The sequence below is a fragment of the Oreochromis niloticus genome, linkage group LG20, assembly GCF_001858045.2.
Source record: "Oreochromis niloticus isolate F11D_XX linkage group LG20, O_niloticus_UMD_NMBU, whole genome shotgun sequence".
Classification (NCBI taxonomy): domain Eukaryota; kingdom Metazoa; phylum Chordata; class Actinopteri; order Cichliformes; family Cichlidae; genus Oreochromis; species Oreochromis niloticus.
This window is the reverse complement of record NC_031984.2, coordinates 6,387,669-6,402,280: the sequence shown is the minus strand read 5'-3', so window position 1 is coordinate 6,402,280 and position 14,612 is coordinate 6,387,669. Positions and strand designations below refer to the sequence as shown.

General features: G+C 42.3%; 2 protein-coding genes across 5 annotated transcripts in view; one reads left to right on the top strand and one right to left on the bottom strand.

Annotated features, from left to right (window-relative positions):
• Window positions 1–4,719, top strand: part of LOC100708667 (monocarboxylate transporter 1) — a 29,071-nt gene extending 24,352 nt beyond the window's left edge. The window contains exons 3-5 of the mRNA XM_003457060.5: window positions 1,105–1,248; window positions 1,372–2,166; window positions 2,306–4,719. Of these exons, the coding sequence (XP_003457108.1) occupies window positions 1,105–1,248; window positions 1,372–2,166; window positions 2,306–2,577 (1,211 nt within the window). The 3' untranslated portion in view covers window positions 2,578–4,719. The remainder of the gene's footprint in view (window positions 1–1,104; window positions 1,249–1,371; window positions 2,167–2,305) is intronic.
• Window positions 3,558–14,612, bottom strand: LOC102080933 (vasopressin V2 receptor). Of its 4 annotated transcripts, none has more exons than XM_005477888.3 (7): window positions 14,405–14,612; window positions 9,747–10,021; window positions 8,845–9,090; window positions 8,293–8,439; window positions 7,926–8,217; window positions 6,935–7,156; window positions 3,558–6,530 (listed from the first exon to the last, which is right to left on the bottom strand). In XM_005477888.3, the coding sequence occupies exons 2-7, from the start codon at window positions 10,014–10,016 to the stop codon at window positions 6,349–6,351; spliced, it is 1,359 nt and encodes a 452-aa protein (XP_005477945.1). In that variant the 5' UTR covers window positions 10,017–10,021; window positions 14,405–14,612; the 3' UTR covers window positions 3,558–6,348. The 4 variants fall into 4 exon arrangements, with proteins under 4 accessions (XP_005477945.1, XP_019205497.1, XP_005477946.1 ...); XM_019349952.2 differs by having other exon boundaries at window positions 6,393–6,530; window positions 6,935–7,151; XM_005477889.4 differs by having other exon boundaries at window positions 6,495–6,748.

Here is a 14,612-nt window from a genome sequence, read left to right as displayed (position 1 = left end):
TAATCTTATCTTTCTCCTGACTGGTGTAAACCCCAAAGATATTTGGTTTACATTATAGAAAACAAAATGCTGTACGAACAGTAACTGTAGGCTCGTGCAGGCCTTCAGTATGTATTCGTATCCAGCAGAGCCAGTGTCCACTGTCAGCCTGGATCCATGTGAAGGCCCATTCATGGCGAGCCTGGCTGGCAGGCAGGCAGAGACACGTGGGCCTCCTCTGCCTGGCTCCCTTCTCCTCCTCCTCCTCACCCATTTCTTTCCCACCTCCCTCCTTCCTCCCCTCTTTCTCCAGTGAACATCTTGTAACTGGTGCTGTTACGCAAGCGTTGTCCCAGTTTTTCATTTGTGCTGTCATAGCACCACCTGTTGGTGAACTGCTCTCCAGTCTGTCTGTAAGTCTTAAAAGCAATGAACTCATGTCTGTAAGATGCCCCAAATTGAATTTACACGTGTTTTGGAGTATTTATTCTTTGATGGTGTAGATGTGGCGTAAACTCGAGACACGTGTTTGAGTGGGTGGTGTTACCAGAGGCAGTCCGTCACGCAGTTATTAAAAGTAGTATTTCATGTCAGGAGCTCAACAAATATAAATTAGGTTAAGTTCTGCCAGTTATCTGGCTTCTGGTCATTCTAATTGATTTAAAGGGGATTTCATCGTATTAAACACAAGTTAAATGTCAGTAAACAGATTTTCAGTTTCCTGCTGGTTTTCAGTTGTTTTCAGTGCGGCAAAAAGGTGGAATTCCTAATAATCCTAATAGCAACTCAAGGAGACATCTTAAGTATCTCATTTTATTTAAACCAAAGACTAAATCTCAAGTTTAAAAAAAATAAATAAATAAAATGAAGGAAAATACCATAGTTGTTTCTGACGTGGTAGAAGTTTGAGTTTTGCGGTCTTTTATGGTTTCACAGAAAAGAAAATCTGTAGTTGGGCTCAAAAGCTGCGTGGAATTAAACTGGCACGGATCAAAAGTGTTAGTCCTGCCTGCTGTGCTGGCAGCAAAATATTGGCCACAGATGTACTTTAAATAGTAAATTGTCTTCTGTCGCTCTACATGGTGCTTGATGGCTCTTTCTTACCATTCTCCTGTTCCTCTCCAGGTCCAATCAGCAGCATCCTCGTGAATAAATTCGGCAGCCGACCGATCATCATCCTCGGCGGTTGTCTGTCAGGGTCTGGTCTGGTTGCAGCTTCTTTCTGCAACACGGTGGAGCAGCTGTACTTCTTCATTGGAGTAATTGGAGGTTTGTTTTTCATCAGTTTTCTTGAGTAAATCCTCAAAATGAGGGAAATCTGGACTCTTTCTTTTGATGGCTGAGACGAGTTTTGTTTTCTTGTTAATCTTGTTTCTGTGCCCTCGTTTCCAGGTTTGGGACTGGCCTTCAACTTGAATCCGGCGCTCACTATGATCGGTAAATATTTCTACAAGCGTCGGCCCATCGCCAACGGCCTTGCCATGGCGGGCAGCCCTGTGTTTCTGTCAACCTTGGCTCCTCTCAACTCCTGGCTGTACGATGAGTTTGGGTGGAGAGGCAGCTTCCTCATCCTCGGTGGACTCCTGCTCAACTGCTGCGTGGCCGGCTCGCTGATGCGTCCCATCGGCCCCAAACCTCAGCCGCCCAAAGTGGAGGCAGTGGAAGCAGGGCAGCCTCAGCCCAAGAGGACAGTGCTGCAGAAAATCAACTCCTTCATCGACCTGACGCTCTTCAAGCACCGCGGCTTCCTGCTCTACCTGCTGGGCAACTTCGTCATGTTCTTCGGCCTCTTTTCTCCGCTCGTCTTCCTCTCGAATTACGCAAAGAGTAACGGCATCAGCAAAGAAAAGGCAGCCTTCCTTCTGTCAGTGCTGGCATTCATCGATATGTTTGCTCGACCCTCCATGGGCGTTTTGGCAAACACCAAATGGGTCCGGCCCAGGATCCAGTACTACTTTGCTGCATCAGTCCTGTACAACGGCGTGTGTCACGTGCTGGCGCCTATTTCAACTGACTACTCAGGATTTGTGGTTTACGCTATCTTCTTTGGCTTTGGTTTTGGCTGGCTGAGCGCTGTGCTGTTTGAGACGCTGATGGACCTGGTGGGGGCTCAGAGGTTTTCTTCAGCTGTGGGTCTGGTCACCATCGTGGAGTGTGTACCGGTGCTGCTGGGCCCACCACTGACAGGTAAGACATCCCAGGAAAAGGGGGGGTGGAGATTTGGGCTGGTTATAAAACTTGATGTCAAAGATTATCGGTGTAATAATTGTTAAAATGTTGACGCAGATCATAAAATCTGAATCTTCTTTCTTTTGCCCACCTCCAGGGAGCTTCTATAACTACTACCAGCACTATAACTACACCTACATCACCTGCGGCATCGTCCTCATTATCGGAAGCATCTTCCTCTTTGTGGGAATGGGCATCAACTACCGCATGTTAGACCGAGAAAAGAAAGCGGAGGAGCAAAAAGGGGAGCCCAAAGAGGAGCGTGCTGCCATGCTGGCGCCGCCTTCTCCGGCAAAATCGAGCGAGGATGGCGTACCATCGGCTGTCACAATGGACGAAGTCTCCAGGATGGATGAGGACACAGTGTAAACGGACAAACTTGGGAAGAAATGAACACGCACGAGAGCTGCAGTTACAACCACACAGCATCTTTATAGAGAATAAATCCCTTTTTACACCATCCTGAAGCCATAGAAACCGCTCCATGATTAAAACCAGAGACCTGCTGCGGTCACACTGATGTGAATCTGCGCTCTGCATCATTCAGACCTCCGGGTTTTCAGTCTTTGACGTGCCTTTTTGGTGAACTGAGAGCGTTCCAGGCGGTGCTGCTTGCATAAACAACAGATAGACGCACAGCAGACGGAGTGACTGTAACATCCCTGAAAGTAACGAGGACTTTGTCTCAGGGTCTCGAGCTGTCACAAAGGTTCAAAGCCTCGTGCGCACACTTTTTAACTTTTTTTTTTTTTTTTAAATAGGTCACCATACATGTTAAAATACAGGAAGTTCTCCCTCGTGTTCTGCACAATCACTTCACTGCTCAAGGGCTGCATGTAAGTGCTCGCATCCACGTTGTTAATCATAATATTAGTTAGATTTTTTTTTTTTTTTTTTTTTTTAATTAATTAAAAAAATATGGGGTAAAAAGTAGTTCACTACAACACAGGGAAAAGTTAAGGTTCATGTTTTTAACCTTTTTAGGAATATAAAATAACAAACATCAATTTTTCTGTTTGTGGAAAATTAGGAAGCTGTAATGTAGGAATCTTCTGAGCAGTATGAAACTAGGTCAGGATGCAGGTATGGAGGCAGAAATGTGGAATTTCAGAGCAGCGCTGATCTTTTATTGAACTGATGAAGTTTATGCACATCATCAGAACAGGTCACACAGGCAGGCTCCAACCCTGCTGATGTATCCACCACGTGAGCTGCAGGCTGGGTAGGGTAATAAACGGTAGCAAACGTTGGCGTGTGTGAGGGGGTGAAGCTGTGGGGAGTAGACAGATGGGTGGGTGGCTTCTGTGTGCTCTGAGTAGTCTGAACGTTGTTACAAAATTTTATTATTATTTTTTTTATGTTATTTTTGGGGCGCAGAACAGCACATTTGTGGTATTTGAATAGTGAAAAACGGTTTAGTTCAGTTTCTACAAATCCCTACAAAAAAAGTAAAATATTTTAGCTTTCTGGAAACGACAATCTAACGAGGTCCTTTTAATAGATTTTAATGTATTTAGATCAGTGGCGACGTGAGTGAGTGAGGTGTGTTTGTGTCAGCAGGTAGTTTTAAAGTTTAGGGGGATTTTGTCATTTCATTCATTGAAAGTTCAGTCACAAAAATATCAGCACACAGGTTTGTTTGTGAAGTGTACAGAATTACTCATATCAGAAGGACCGATTTAACCAGGTGAATTAACGTGGCTGAAAGCTGAGAACGTTTAAAGAACCCTGTTGGGAGAGGGACTAATACAGTTACCATCTTTGTTTTCATCACATTGAGAGTAACAGAAATATTGCACATGACCAGCTTTAGAATCGGATAAAGTCCCTGTCCACATGAAGCGTTTCCACGGTCGCTCGAGCATTTCCTTCCTGAAAGCTTCTGACTGGGTGACAGATTTTATGTTTCCCTTTCAGTAGGAATGGATACTTATTATGTTATGTTTTTTGGTAACTAAATATGACCAAATGTTAGTATTCAAAGTGATTAATTACAAAGTGTGAATTTGTTTCTTCGCGTGTATTTTTGTAAAGGTACTACTGGTACCAATGGGAAACTGGTTTCTCTCTCCTCGCTGAAGTATCCACCTGTTCAACAGGTTCATATTTCAGGGGAAAGAGTATCTGCTGCGTCGGTACGTCCACATTCGACTGCTCCAAACCCTGATTTCTTTTCCGTTAAAAACAAAAGAACTGACCTTCATGAAATTGTGGGTAATCGATAAACTGTTACTCAAGGTTTTATTTTCTGAATTATGGTGATTCCAAATTAAAAGTTGTTCTAATTTCAGGATGAGTGTTTTGTGAAGTGACACGTTGAAAAGATGCAATACTGTTTCATTTAAACTGGGTTTTAAAACGGTACTGTAACAGCACCTTTTTTAGTGTTTTTATAAAGCGAACAAAATTTTTTTTAGTTTCTGTAATATTTTATTTCTTTTAGTTGCTGTGGATTTTTTTTGTGTTCATATTATTATTGAGTGTTGAGAATAAACAGTTTTTAAAATGAAACCTGCTCTATTGATTCTGTAATTATAAATAATTATAAAAAATGCTTTTTTCAAAATTAGCAGAAAAACTGTACATTTACAGTCATTACACATGTGTAACATCTTTATATAAAACTTACATTCTTGCACACAAATCCTGAAAAGGAGGCATCTCTATATACCTGAAGCTACCACAGCTAGCAAATACTTACAGAAACTTGATGAGAGAGAAACGTGAACCTCAATGACTCCCAAATTCACACTCACTGGACATTTCATTAGGTACACCTTGTTTGTACAGAGTTAGACTTCGTTGATTCTTCATGGCACATCCGTTATCTCTGTTGGCTTGAGATCAAGGGGACTCTGGACGACATCTGAGTCCATACAAATCCAAGAAACCATTTTCAGATGATTTGAGTTCTATGATGTGTTATCCTGCTGGATGCAACCATCAGACGATGGGCACACTCTGGGCATAGAAGGGTTGGACAGCACCAATCTGTGTGTACGCTGTGGTGTTTAGACAACGCTCATTTGGTGCCAAGAGGCAAAAGGCGTGCCAAAATATATCCTCCACACCACCAGCAGCTCGGCCCGCTGGTGTAATCCAGGATTGAGTCTTGCTCATTCACTTCAAATTCTGACCCCTACCATGTGAATGTTTTTCCAATCTTCCATTATCCAGTTTTGGAGAGCATGTGTAAATTACAGCCTCAGTTTCCTGTTCTTAGCTGAGAGGAGGGGCACCCAGCGTGCTTATCTGCTGCTGTAGCCCATCTGCTTTAAGGCTTAACATGTTGTGCATTTAAAGATGCTCTTTTGCCTTTTTGCCTCTTTTACTTTTACATACTTTGGCTGTAGCCAGGAGTTATGAGTTATTGTTGCCTTTCTATCAGCTTGAAGTAGTTTGGCTTTTTTTCCACCCAGAGAATCGCTGCTCACTGGATATGTTCTCTTTCTTCACACCTCTGTAAACTCCAGAGATGGGTGGGTGTGTGTGTGTGTGTGTGTGTGTGAAAATCCCAGCAGATCAACAGTTTCTGAAAGTCCAGCCTGTCTGACACCAACAATCACACCTTCTCCAAAATCACTTAAATTACTTTTCTGCATGGTGTGATGCTCGGTTTGTTGAGACGACCAGGTGAAGTTCAATGTCCACACGACTGAAAGCACCAAGTTAATGCCATGTGACTGGCTGATCAGAAAATTGCAGTGGTGTACCTAATGAAATGGAATGAGTGCATAGCTCTAACATTCAGATTTAACAAACATGACCCAGAAATGAGCCTCACAGGTGCTGGAAGATGGATTTTTGTAGTCTTTGGAGAGACTCGTGGTTTCCATGGTTTCATGGAGGGTGTGTGAGTGATGGAGCTCTATAGTGCCGAAGCCCAATAATGTAGTTATTGTGTTTTTCATGGAGCTAAGGCAATACATACAGTTACATTTAAAAAAAAAAAAAAAAAAAAAATTTCACATATTTCTATTATAATAAAAATCCTCGCTCCACTCAACCTTTTCATTTTCGGCTATTTTCAGCGCCCCCTTCACATTGGTTAACTCTGGTCTCATCTTAACAGTTTAACTAATATTTCCTTAAACATCAGCCGCCTCAGCTGTGCCACATGCCCTCCATTGTGTCCAGTGTTCAGTTGGAGGTGTGCGTGATGGTGGAGTCGTTCGTTACGGAAGCTCGGCGCCGACTGTGCGGCTGACAGTGAAGCAGCAGACGAAGCTCCGGGGAGACGCTGCTGGAGAAGGCGGAGTAGATCCAGGGGTTGGTGCAGGAGTTTAGACTGGCCAACAGCATCAGCAGGGTAAACGCTACACCTGTGTACATACACAGGAGGAGGAGGTCCGTAAATGGCACAGGGGACTGCAGATCACGGCATCAAGTCCAAATCTGCTTCAGGGTGGCGTCTTTGGTAGCCTTAAAGGCACTTACTGTAAATTCTTGTATATAAAAGTTCTTTAGAGAGTTTTAGAGTTAACACAATGACTTCATGTCTAAGGCATCTTTATGTTGTACAGATAGGAGCCTGCACCAGCTGTCACAGGATGAGAGGTGGAGAAACAGATTACCGCTCCATTTCAATTGGGTTCAGGGTATTTATGTAAAGTTATTTTTTAGTTATTTTATACGATTTGGAGGTTTAAAAACTGGGATGTAGAGAACAAAAAAATCCTTAAAATTACAGCAAGTTGGTCTGGCAGGACTTTGTGTGTGTGTGTACCGTTTTGAGGTGGGTCAGGGTCCCAGGCGGCCCAGAGCTGGACGCTGAAGAACGGGGCCCAGCAGAGCGAGTACACGAGCACAATGACCAGCGTCATCCTCACCGTCTTTGACATGGCTGCTGTTACCTCTCCACCTCTCACAGGGGGCAGTTTGGGTCGGTGTGGTGAGCAGGCAGCAGAGGGCGCTGTTGGGTCTGGTGGGCCGCCCGCTTGCAACTGAGCTGACGGGGAGGACAAAAACATTCCTGTGACGCTCGCTCTCTCTGAAATTTCCTGTTTCCTGGAAAAGTCCAAAATTTCTTCTGCAAGTATGAGTTAAGACTATAAATATGTTTCAATTTTTATTAATTAATTTTTTATTTATAACTTTTTGATTGTAGTAAAAGCACATATTAGCTAATTTCAGGCATGAGACTCCAGATCTTTGTCACCTTTTACCACCACATTGCTTGAGGAGTAAGACTGCAAGAACTCAAGTACCTGAAGCTCGAGCAGAAGTGGGTGAAGAGTTTTATGGAAAGTTTAGTTTACCTGAGCAGCACCAACATATCAATCATAACCATAACTGAGAAACTGAAAAACAGTGCACACTCTTAGGCTGTGACTTATCAGTCATGTGGTAAAACACACCATACTTCATATACATAATCAACCTTCTGCAGACCAGTGAGGACCATAATTTACCAAATGAACATCATGTTGATTTCAACAGGACTGCAGAGCTGTGACTGGGAGCCTAAATTCATCAGGAAACATGAGTTAGACTGAGGGTTGTTTCTCCATAAGCTTCTATACAGACTGATGTCCTTTACTAACTACAGCAGTCGCCCCCTGCTGGCCATTAGAAACTATTGCAGGTTTAAGGCTTATGGATACGTCCATCTCAAGGCTCAGTGTAGGATAAATAAGCATTATTTTCATTACTGGATCATGCAAAGCTACTGTAGAGTCCAAGAATGATCACCAGACTGTACTCTGTATAAATCTCACCGGGGTGAAGAGCAGTGAAGGTGTGAACGTCACAATGTGACGTGATGCTGCTGGACCTGAGTGGACCCATTGGTAGGTGCTGATAGGTGGACACAGGGTCCAAACTGCTGTCATTCCCAGGGTTGTTGTACATGAGGGGGGAAACATAGAAGGGGACATTAGACTTTCCTCCTCCTCCTCCTCCTCTTTCTCCTCTCTGGGTTTCTTTTCTTAATTGAGGGAGAGCAGCAGGGGACAGGCGTCGGTCTGATTTCAGGTACAGATTGTTATGAATCTCCTTGAAGATTCGCACCTAAAAGAAGAAAGATGAGAGAGGGTACATTTTTGTTTCCAGAAGCATCTTGTCTTGTGGTTCTCTCTGTTCTACCTGGCAGATGGTGATGATCAGAACGGGGAGGATGAAGATGGCTACGGTCATCCACGTCACGTAGGCTTTGAGGCCCCAGGACTCGGCGAAGTTGCCCCAACATTCATACACACCTGGAGCCAACTCAGAACGGGAAAAGATAAAGACCTGCAAACCGGCAAAGAGATGAGTGGAGGTGATGGTAACGACAAACAGTCTGATTTTGTGTTTGTGCTCTCTTCTATAAGATTTTAATTGGCACGGTGCTTATTTACACCTTCATGTTTTAATGTGATAAAAGTGTTGGTTGGAAATGTGTAAAAATGGGACACTACTTCTTTGTTTATGTGTTCTTATCTTCAAAGTTAAAGGTAATCTTATGTGAATTTGATGATAGGCCTTTAAAGTAAAAGCTTAGGACCACAATGATGCCCCTGTCCTTTCTTTGACTATCACCTTGTTTTCTTCTCTTTTTAACGTTAATTCTAAGAGAAGGTCAGCCTAACAGTAATCAGAACCTAAGTTGTGAATCTCAGGAGCAGATCTGTGGCCAGCCTCTTTGCTTTGGCCTACCTGTGGCAGGCTGAGCAGCAGCGACAGTACCCAGGCCAGCACGATGAAGCTGTTCCAGCGCTTCGTGGCCCCGCTGCGATGTGCCTGCAGGGGGCAGCAGATAGCATAGTGGCGATCCACCGTCATGGCCACGATCATGTAGGAGGAGGCAAACATTCCCAGAACCTGAAGGTACTTCACCAGGCGACATAAGAAGTCAGGACCAGGAAAGCGTCCCTTAGCGTCCCACACGAGCTGGGGCAACACCTCAGAGAGGAAGAGGAGAGGGACGAAGGATATATGTGCTTTTGCAATAACATGTAACAATATATTTCTCTGTGGAGAGTTGTGATATATGATGCACAAAATGTATGCACACACACATGCACACAAACACACACAGACGTTTGTGCACTTTAAAAATTAGAGTTACAGATTAGTGTGCACATTCATAAATCCCAGAACACATTTATAGATTTTTTGCACATTTCCATATTTCAGTTCAAATTTACAGATTAATGCAAAAACTGAAAGACTTCTCTGCACTTTTCTGAATTTGCATGTACATTTAAAATCTCAGAATTGTGTACAAAATACAAAAAAACACCAAAAACATAAAAAATCAATAAAAATTACAAATATTTGTGCAAATTAATAGATTCATGTGCACTTTTACCCCAGTTTAGTTCACATTTACATATAGGTGTGCATATTTGGAGACCTGTGAAGACATTTGCAGACTTCAGTGTGTTTATGTCTTTTTCCACATTTATGTATTTGTTTACAAATTGTAAAAAAAATAATCACATTTCCAGATTATTTTCATTTCATAACTCTGCACATATTATCAGATAATTCTATAGTTATACACCTGTAGTGACGTATAACACACATATAATCCACAACATGAATGTGTGTGCTACCTGGAACAGCGCCACCACCAGGTCAGCCACACAGAGGTTCAGCATGAACTGGTGCAGGGGGTTGTGGTGTCGCCTTCGCCTTAGCAACACCACCAGGACCAACCCGTTGCCAAGTAAAGCCATCACTAAGATGACCGCCAGCACCACCACCTCGGCCACGGCCAGCAGGGCGTCTCGTTCCCACTCTGTGACATTAGCGCCTGTGGGGGCCTCGGAGAACACCGGCCGGTCGATGGACGGATACGTGTCTGTTATCACAGAAACCGACATGCTGGCTGGGACAGGAGAGGAACACCACAGAAAGACAAGACGACGACATCGTTATGAAGGGAATTTGATGGACTGTGAAATAAACTTCAGTCTTTCCTGGTCCATCTTCTATATACAGGTGATTATTATTATGTTTTAGAAACTTTAATACAAGCACCTCAAAAGTGGGATAGAGTACAGCACTCAAGTTAATTTAAAATGCTGTTCATTCAGTCTATTTATTCATCATCACAGCTCTTAATTGTATGTATTTTCAGTCACTATAAAAGTTTATTGTTAAATTCTTAGAATCAGGTGCAGCTTTGGGGAAAATCCCTAACTGCCAGTTAGTTTGTAATGATGTTCACTGGAGACTAGCCAAACAACAGGACTGCATTACCGCCTTCATATTTGCTCTGAGCCCTCGGGGTGTGCCTCTGCGATTGTGTCTGCGTGTGTGCGCTGAACTGTAAAATCTGCTGAGTGTCTTTGTTTGTAATTCTTGAAGCCCTCCGCCCCTTTTATTTGTTTGTTTAGGGAAGAAGTGTTGATCTCTTTTTAGTTCATGGGACACAAAAAGACCAATTTGATCCCAAATGGGCCAGACAAATGCCACTGTTGTATAAGATCCTATAAAAACATTTGAAAATGTTCCCTTTCTTTTTCTGTCAGATTCACTGTTTGTTTGTTTCTTTCTTTTTTCTTTTTCCTTCTTTGCTGTTCTTTCAGTTCATTGTACTCATTACATCCATTTCCCCCAAATTCTTTGAGTATTTATTTGAAATAATCACTAGTCTAAATAATGTCCAAAACTGTTTTTTTTTTTAATCATTTATAAGGTTTGTGCGTCTATTCAATAAAGAACTAATCTGTTTGATTTTCCTCAGTGTTCAGGCTCTATTCTTTACATCACTTCCTCTTTCCCATGCTGTCAAACTCAGTATTGACATCATTACTGTAGGCCAATCATTTTCTTTTCCTCAGTTTACCCAATCAGCCTCTCTGTCTTTGTGCTTTAAAGCTCTGTGCTCTTCTGTTATTTGCCTTTCTGACTTGCTTCCTCCTTATCCAAGCCTCCTTTGCCATCTTCATCACCACCAGCACGTATCATGTAGATCCTGAGCACTGGGGCAATCTAATTTATTCTGTATCTGAATAAATCACTTTTCCTTATTGAACTATCGTTAAACCCTACATGGAAGTGGGTGGTAAAGGTAGACTTAAGCAGCTTTCCAGCAAACCCAAAGCAAAGCTGAACCTGCAAAATCCAAGTGTGCAAAGAGCTGTTCAAGTGTCCTAAGAACCTCTGGCCAAATATTTTTTTACAAGCCCGTTTCTGCATAGTTTTCATTGTTTTAGCTGCTCCTGTAGTCAGGTGAGTGTGACAGACATCAGTAGATGCATGCAGCATTTGTAGGTATACAAACACTTCTTTTTAGTCTCAGACAACAGATTTCTTTGGGCAGTAGAAAAAGAAAGCTTCCTCTTGGTTGAGATTATTGCATGGTCTACCCACTGACTCGCTGGAAGTTACCATGGATAATGATGACCTCACACCTGGGCCAGAGTCATGTCATCCATATGCCCCCAGTGTTCTGTTTTATCTTGAACTGTTAATCCATTTTTGAAAATCTATAGGTCCTAATTCAGTTCCCTGTGCAACTCCACACATGGCATTCAAATCAGACAGATGTCCTGCTTGGCCATGAAATCAGATCCAAGTCCAAGATCGAGGAGGCACCAAACTGCCCGTGAAGTGCACACTGATGCTGGAACATCACAGGACGTCTACACCAGGGATCTCAAACTCCAGTCCTTGAGGGCCGGTGTCCTGCAACTTTTTCATGTGTTGCAACACACCTGAATAAAATTAGTAGGTCATTAGCAAGAGTATCGAACTTGACTGCATGCTGAAGTGGCAACCCCTAACCCTACTCAAGTAAATTTAAGTAAATGTATGTGTTTGGAAAAATGTACTTCTAAAAGTATTTTTATTGCACCATGTTTATTCACTCATCAGCTGCTGTAACATGAATCAAATGGCTGAATTGCCACCTCAGCATGCAGTCAAGTTCTATAGTCTTGCTAATGACCTACTAATTGTATTCAGGTGTGTTGCAACAGGGACACATGGAAAAGTTGCAGGACATCGGCCCTCGAGGACTGGTGTTTGAGACCAATGGTCTACACCAGGGGTGGGCAATCTCAGTCCACGAGGGCCGGTGTCCCTGCAGGTTTTAGATGTGTCCTCGAACCAACACAGCTGATTTAAATGGCTAAATTAGCTCCTCAACATGTCCTGAAGTTCTCCAGAGGCCTGGTAACGAACTAATCATGTGATTCAGGTGTGTTGACCCAAGGTGAGATCTAAAACCTGCAGGGACACCGGCCCTTGTGGACTGAGATTGCCCACCCCTGGTCTACACAGAGCTCTTCAAACGGATGCATTTGTTTGTGTTGGCAAAACTGGATTAGGTCAGGATTTGGTAATATGTGAGCAAACTGCTCACATACTTTGATGATCTGAGCTCCTAATGAGGTTGTCCTAAGTTCATCCATGTTTGGAGTCGAACACTTCGGTATGCGGATAACAATGCAACATGCTTTTGACTGCTTACTAAAAAGCAACTTGTCGCAGGAGGATGTCACATGTTTCAAATGCCTTTAATCAAGCTGTCATCAAATATAACTCCAGTCAAACCTTCATCGTCATTTGCATGCTAGAGCTTAAAACTGCGTTTGTCGATGGCACTGTGGACAGTTCACACGCAATGATTCCCGGAAGTGTTCCTGAGCCCATGCAGTCTGTTTTTAATGCAGTGCTGTTGGAGGACCCGGCCATCACAGGCATACCTGTCAACCTCGTTCCTTGTGCACAGAGATTTCTCGAGATTCTCAGATTTTTTTGATGATATCACGGACTGTAGATGATGAGTATTCAGAATCTTCACAATATCACATTGATGTACATTATTCAGAATAGATCAACAATTTTTGGATGCAGTTTTTTGGGGAAATTGGGGAAACTCTGTCTCTCCAAGATGCTATTTTTTACATCAAACAATCATTGTTAGTTGTTGCCATTTTACCTAATTACTTGAAAAGTGATTCTCCAGTTGTTAAACGTACCACTTTTCCAGCCTTTTTAACACCTGCCTCAACATTTTTGAGATGTGTTGCTGTCACCAAATTCAAAGTGATTTTTTTAAAATGCTGTCAGATTTCTCAGAACATTTGATATGTTTTCTGTGCTCTATTGTGAATAAAATGCAGCTTTTTGACATTTGCACATCATTGCAGTCTGTTTTTGTTTACATTTTAAATCTTTTTTGAATTCGGTTTGTGATTTGTGATTTGCCAATGAATCATCTGAACTGGCAGCTGCTGTAAAAATCATTTGAGGTGATCGTGGCCGAGTTTCTAATTTAATCCCAAATTTTTACAATAAAAGAATCAGCAGATAATTAAAAAAACAATTATTAGCAGACAGAAAATGATTTAAATGAACTCCAACAGCAAAGCCCTGCATGGATACAGTAATAATATTAATTTATTATATGAAATATACTTTAACATATTTTTTTGTACTTCATTCTCCAGTGGTTATATAATAAAAAAAAACCACTGCAGTAGTTAAAACTCATTCACAAAACACTCATTAAATGACAAAACTAAAGAAAAATAATCAGATCTCTTTTGTGTTTCCTCCTTTTTTATGTTTTTTGTTGAAATGAGTAGCCAAGTCTGGCAGAACGAAGCACTTTAGGATGTAAATATTAGAGTCTGCAGGTGAGAAAGTGTTTTTCATTCAGCCAGAGGTGACTGTGCAGGAGCTAAATACAGGAGTCACTCCAGTATCTGTTTAAATAAACTCAACAGCCGAGACTTACGACGAAGACTAGACGCCTGCTTTATATTGAAGGTTATTTGCCTATTGCTTTGCAAAAATGGCAAAGCTAAAGCTAAAATCTTCAGTTTTCTTTTGTTTTCTCTGTTTTAATTTTAATATTCAATTTGAACATCATGAATTTCAGTCGGAAGAGGAGAAAATTTTTCGCAGTCAGCCGGAGGTGTCAGGTTGGAAGTATAGAGACGAACAGAGAATTCCCTCCAGCCCATGGAGCTGAGTTTGTTGACACCTTTCAGCTCTTTTAATCCTATTAGAAAGATGGACACCTGCTGCTTTACACATATTTTGCTTTGCAGAAGCCGAGAAGCTTAAAAATCAATCCAGTTTACTCGTTTTTTGCAATCCTCTACCGTTCTTGATTAAAAAAAATACACAAAGAGAATGAAACAGGAGGTTTAAAGTGCCTGACTAAAATTAACATCTGTACAGATTTTAATTTCCCATTTTCATGGAAAACAGGAAAATCAGAGGGAAATACGAGGAGACGGAGCCGACTCACCTCCTCCTCAGCGTCCCGTGAAGCATCTGTAGGAGCCCGGACAACCTGATCTGCTGTTGCACACACTAGCCGCATCCATGCTGTGTCTGCTGCATGTGTGTGCGTGCGTTTGTGTGCTTATTACACTGATGGTGACCTCTGCCAACTCGCTCTGCTGTTTCTCCTCTCTCTCCTCTTTAGCACATCCCTCTCTCTCTCTTACTGTTCT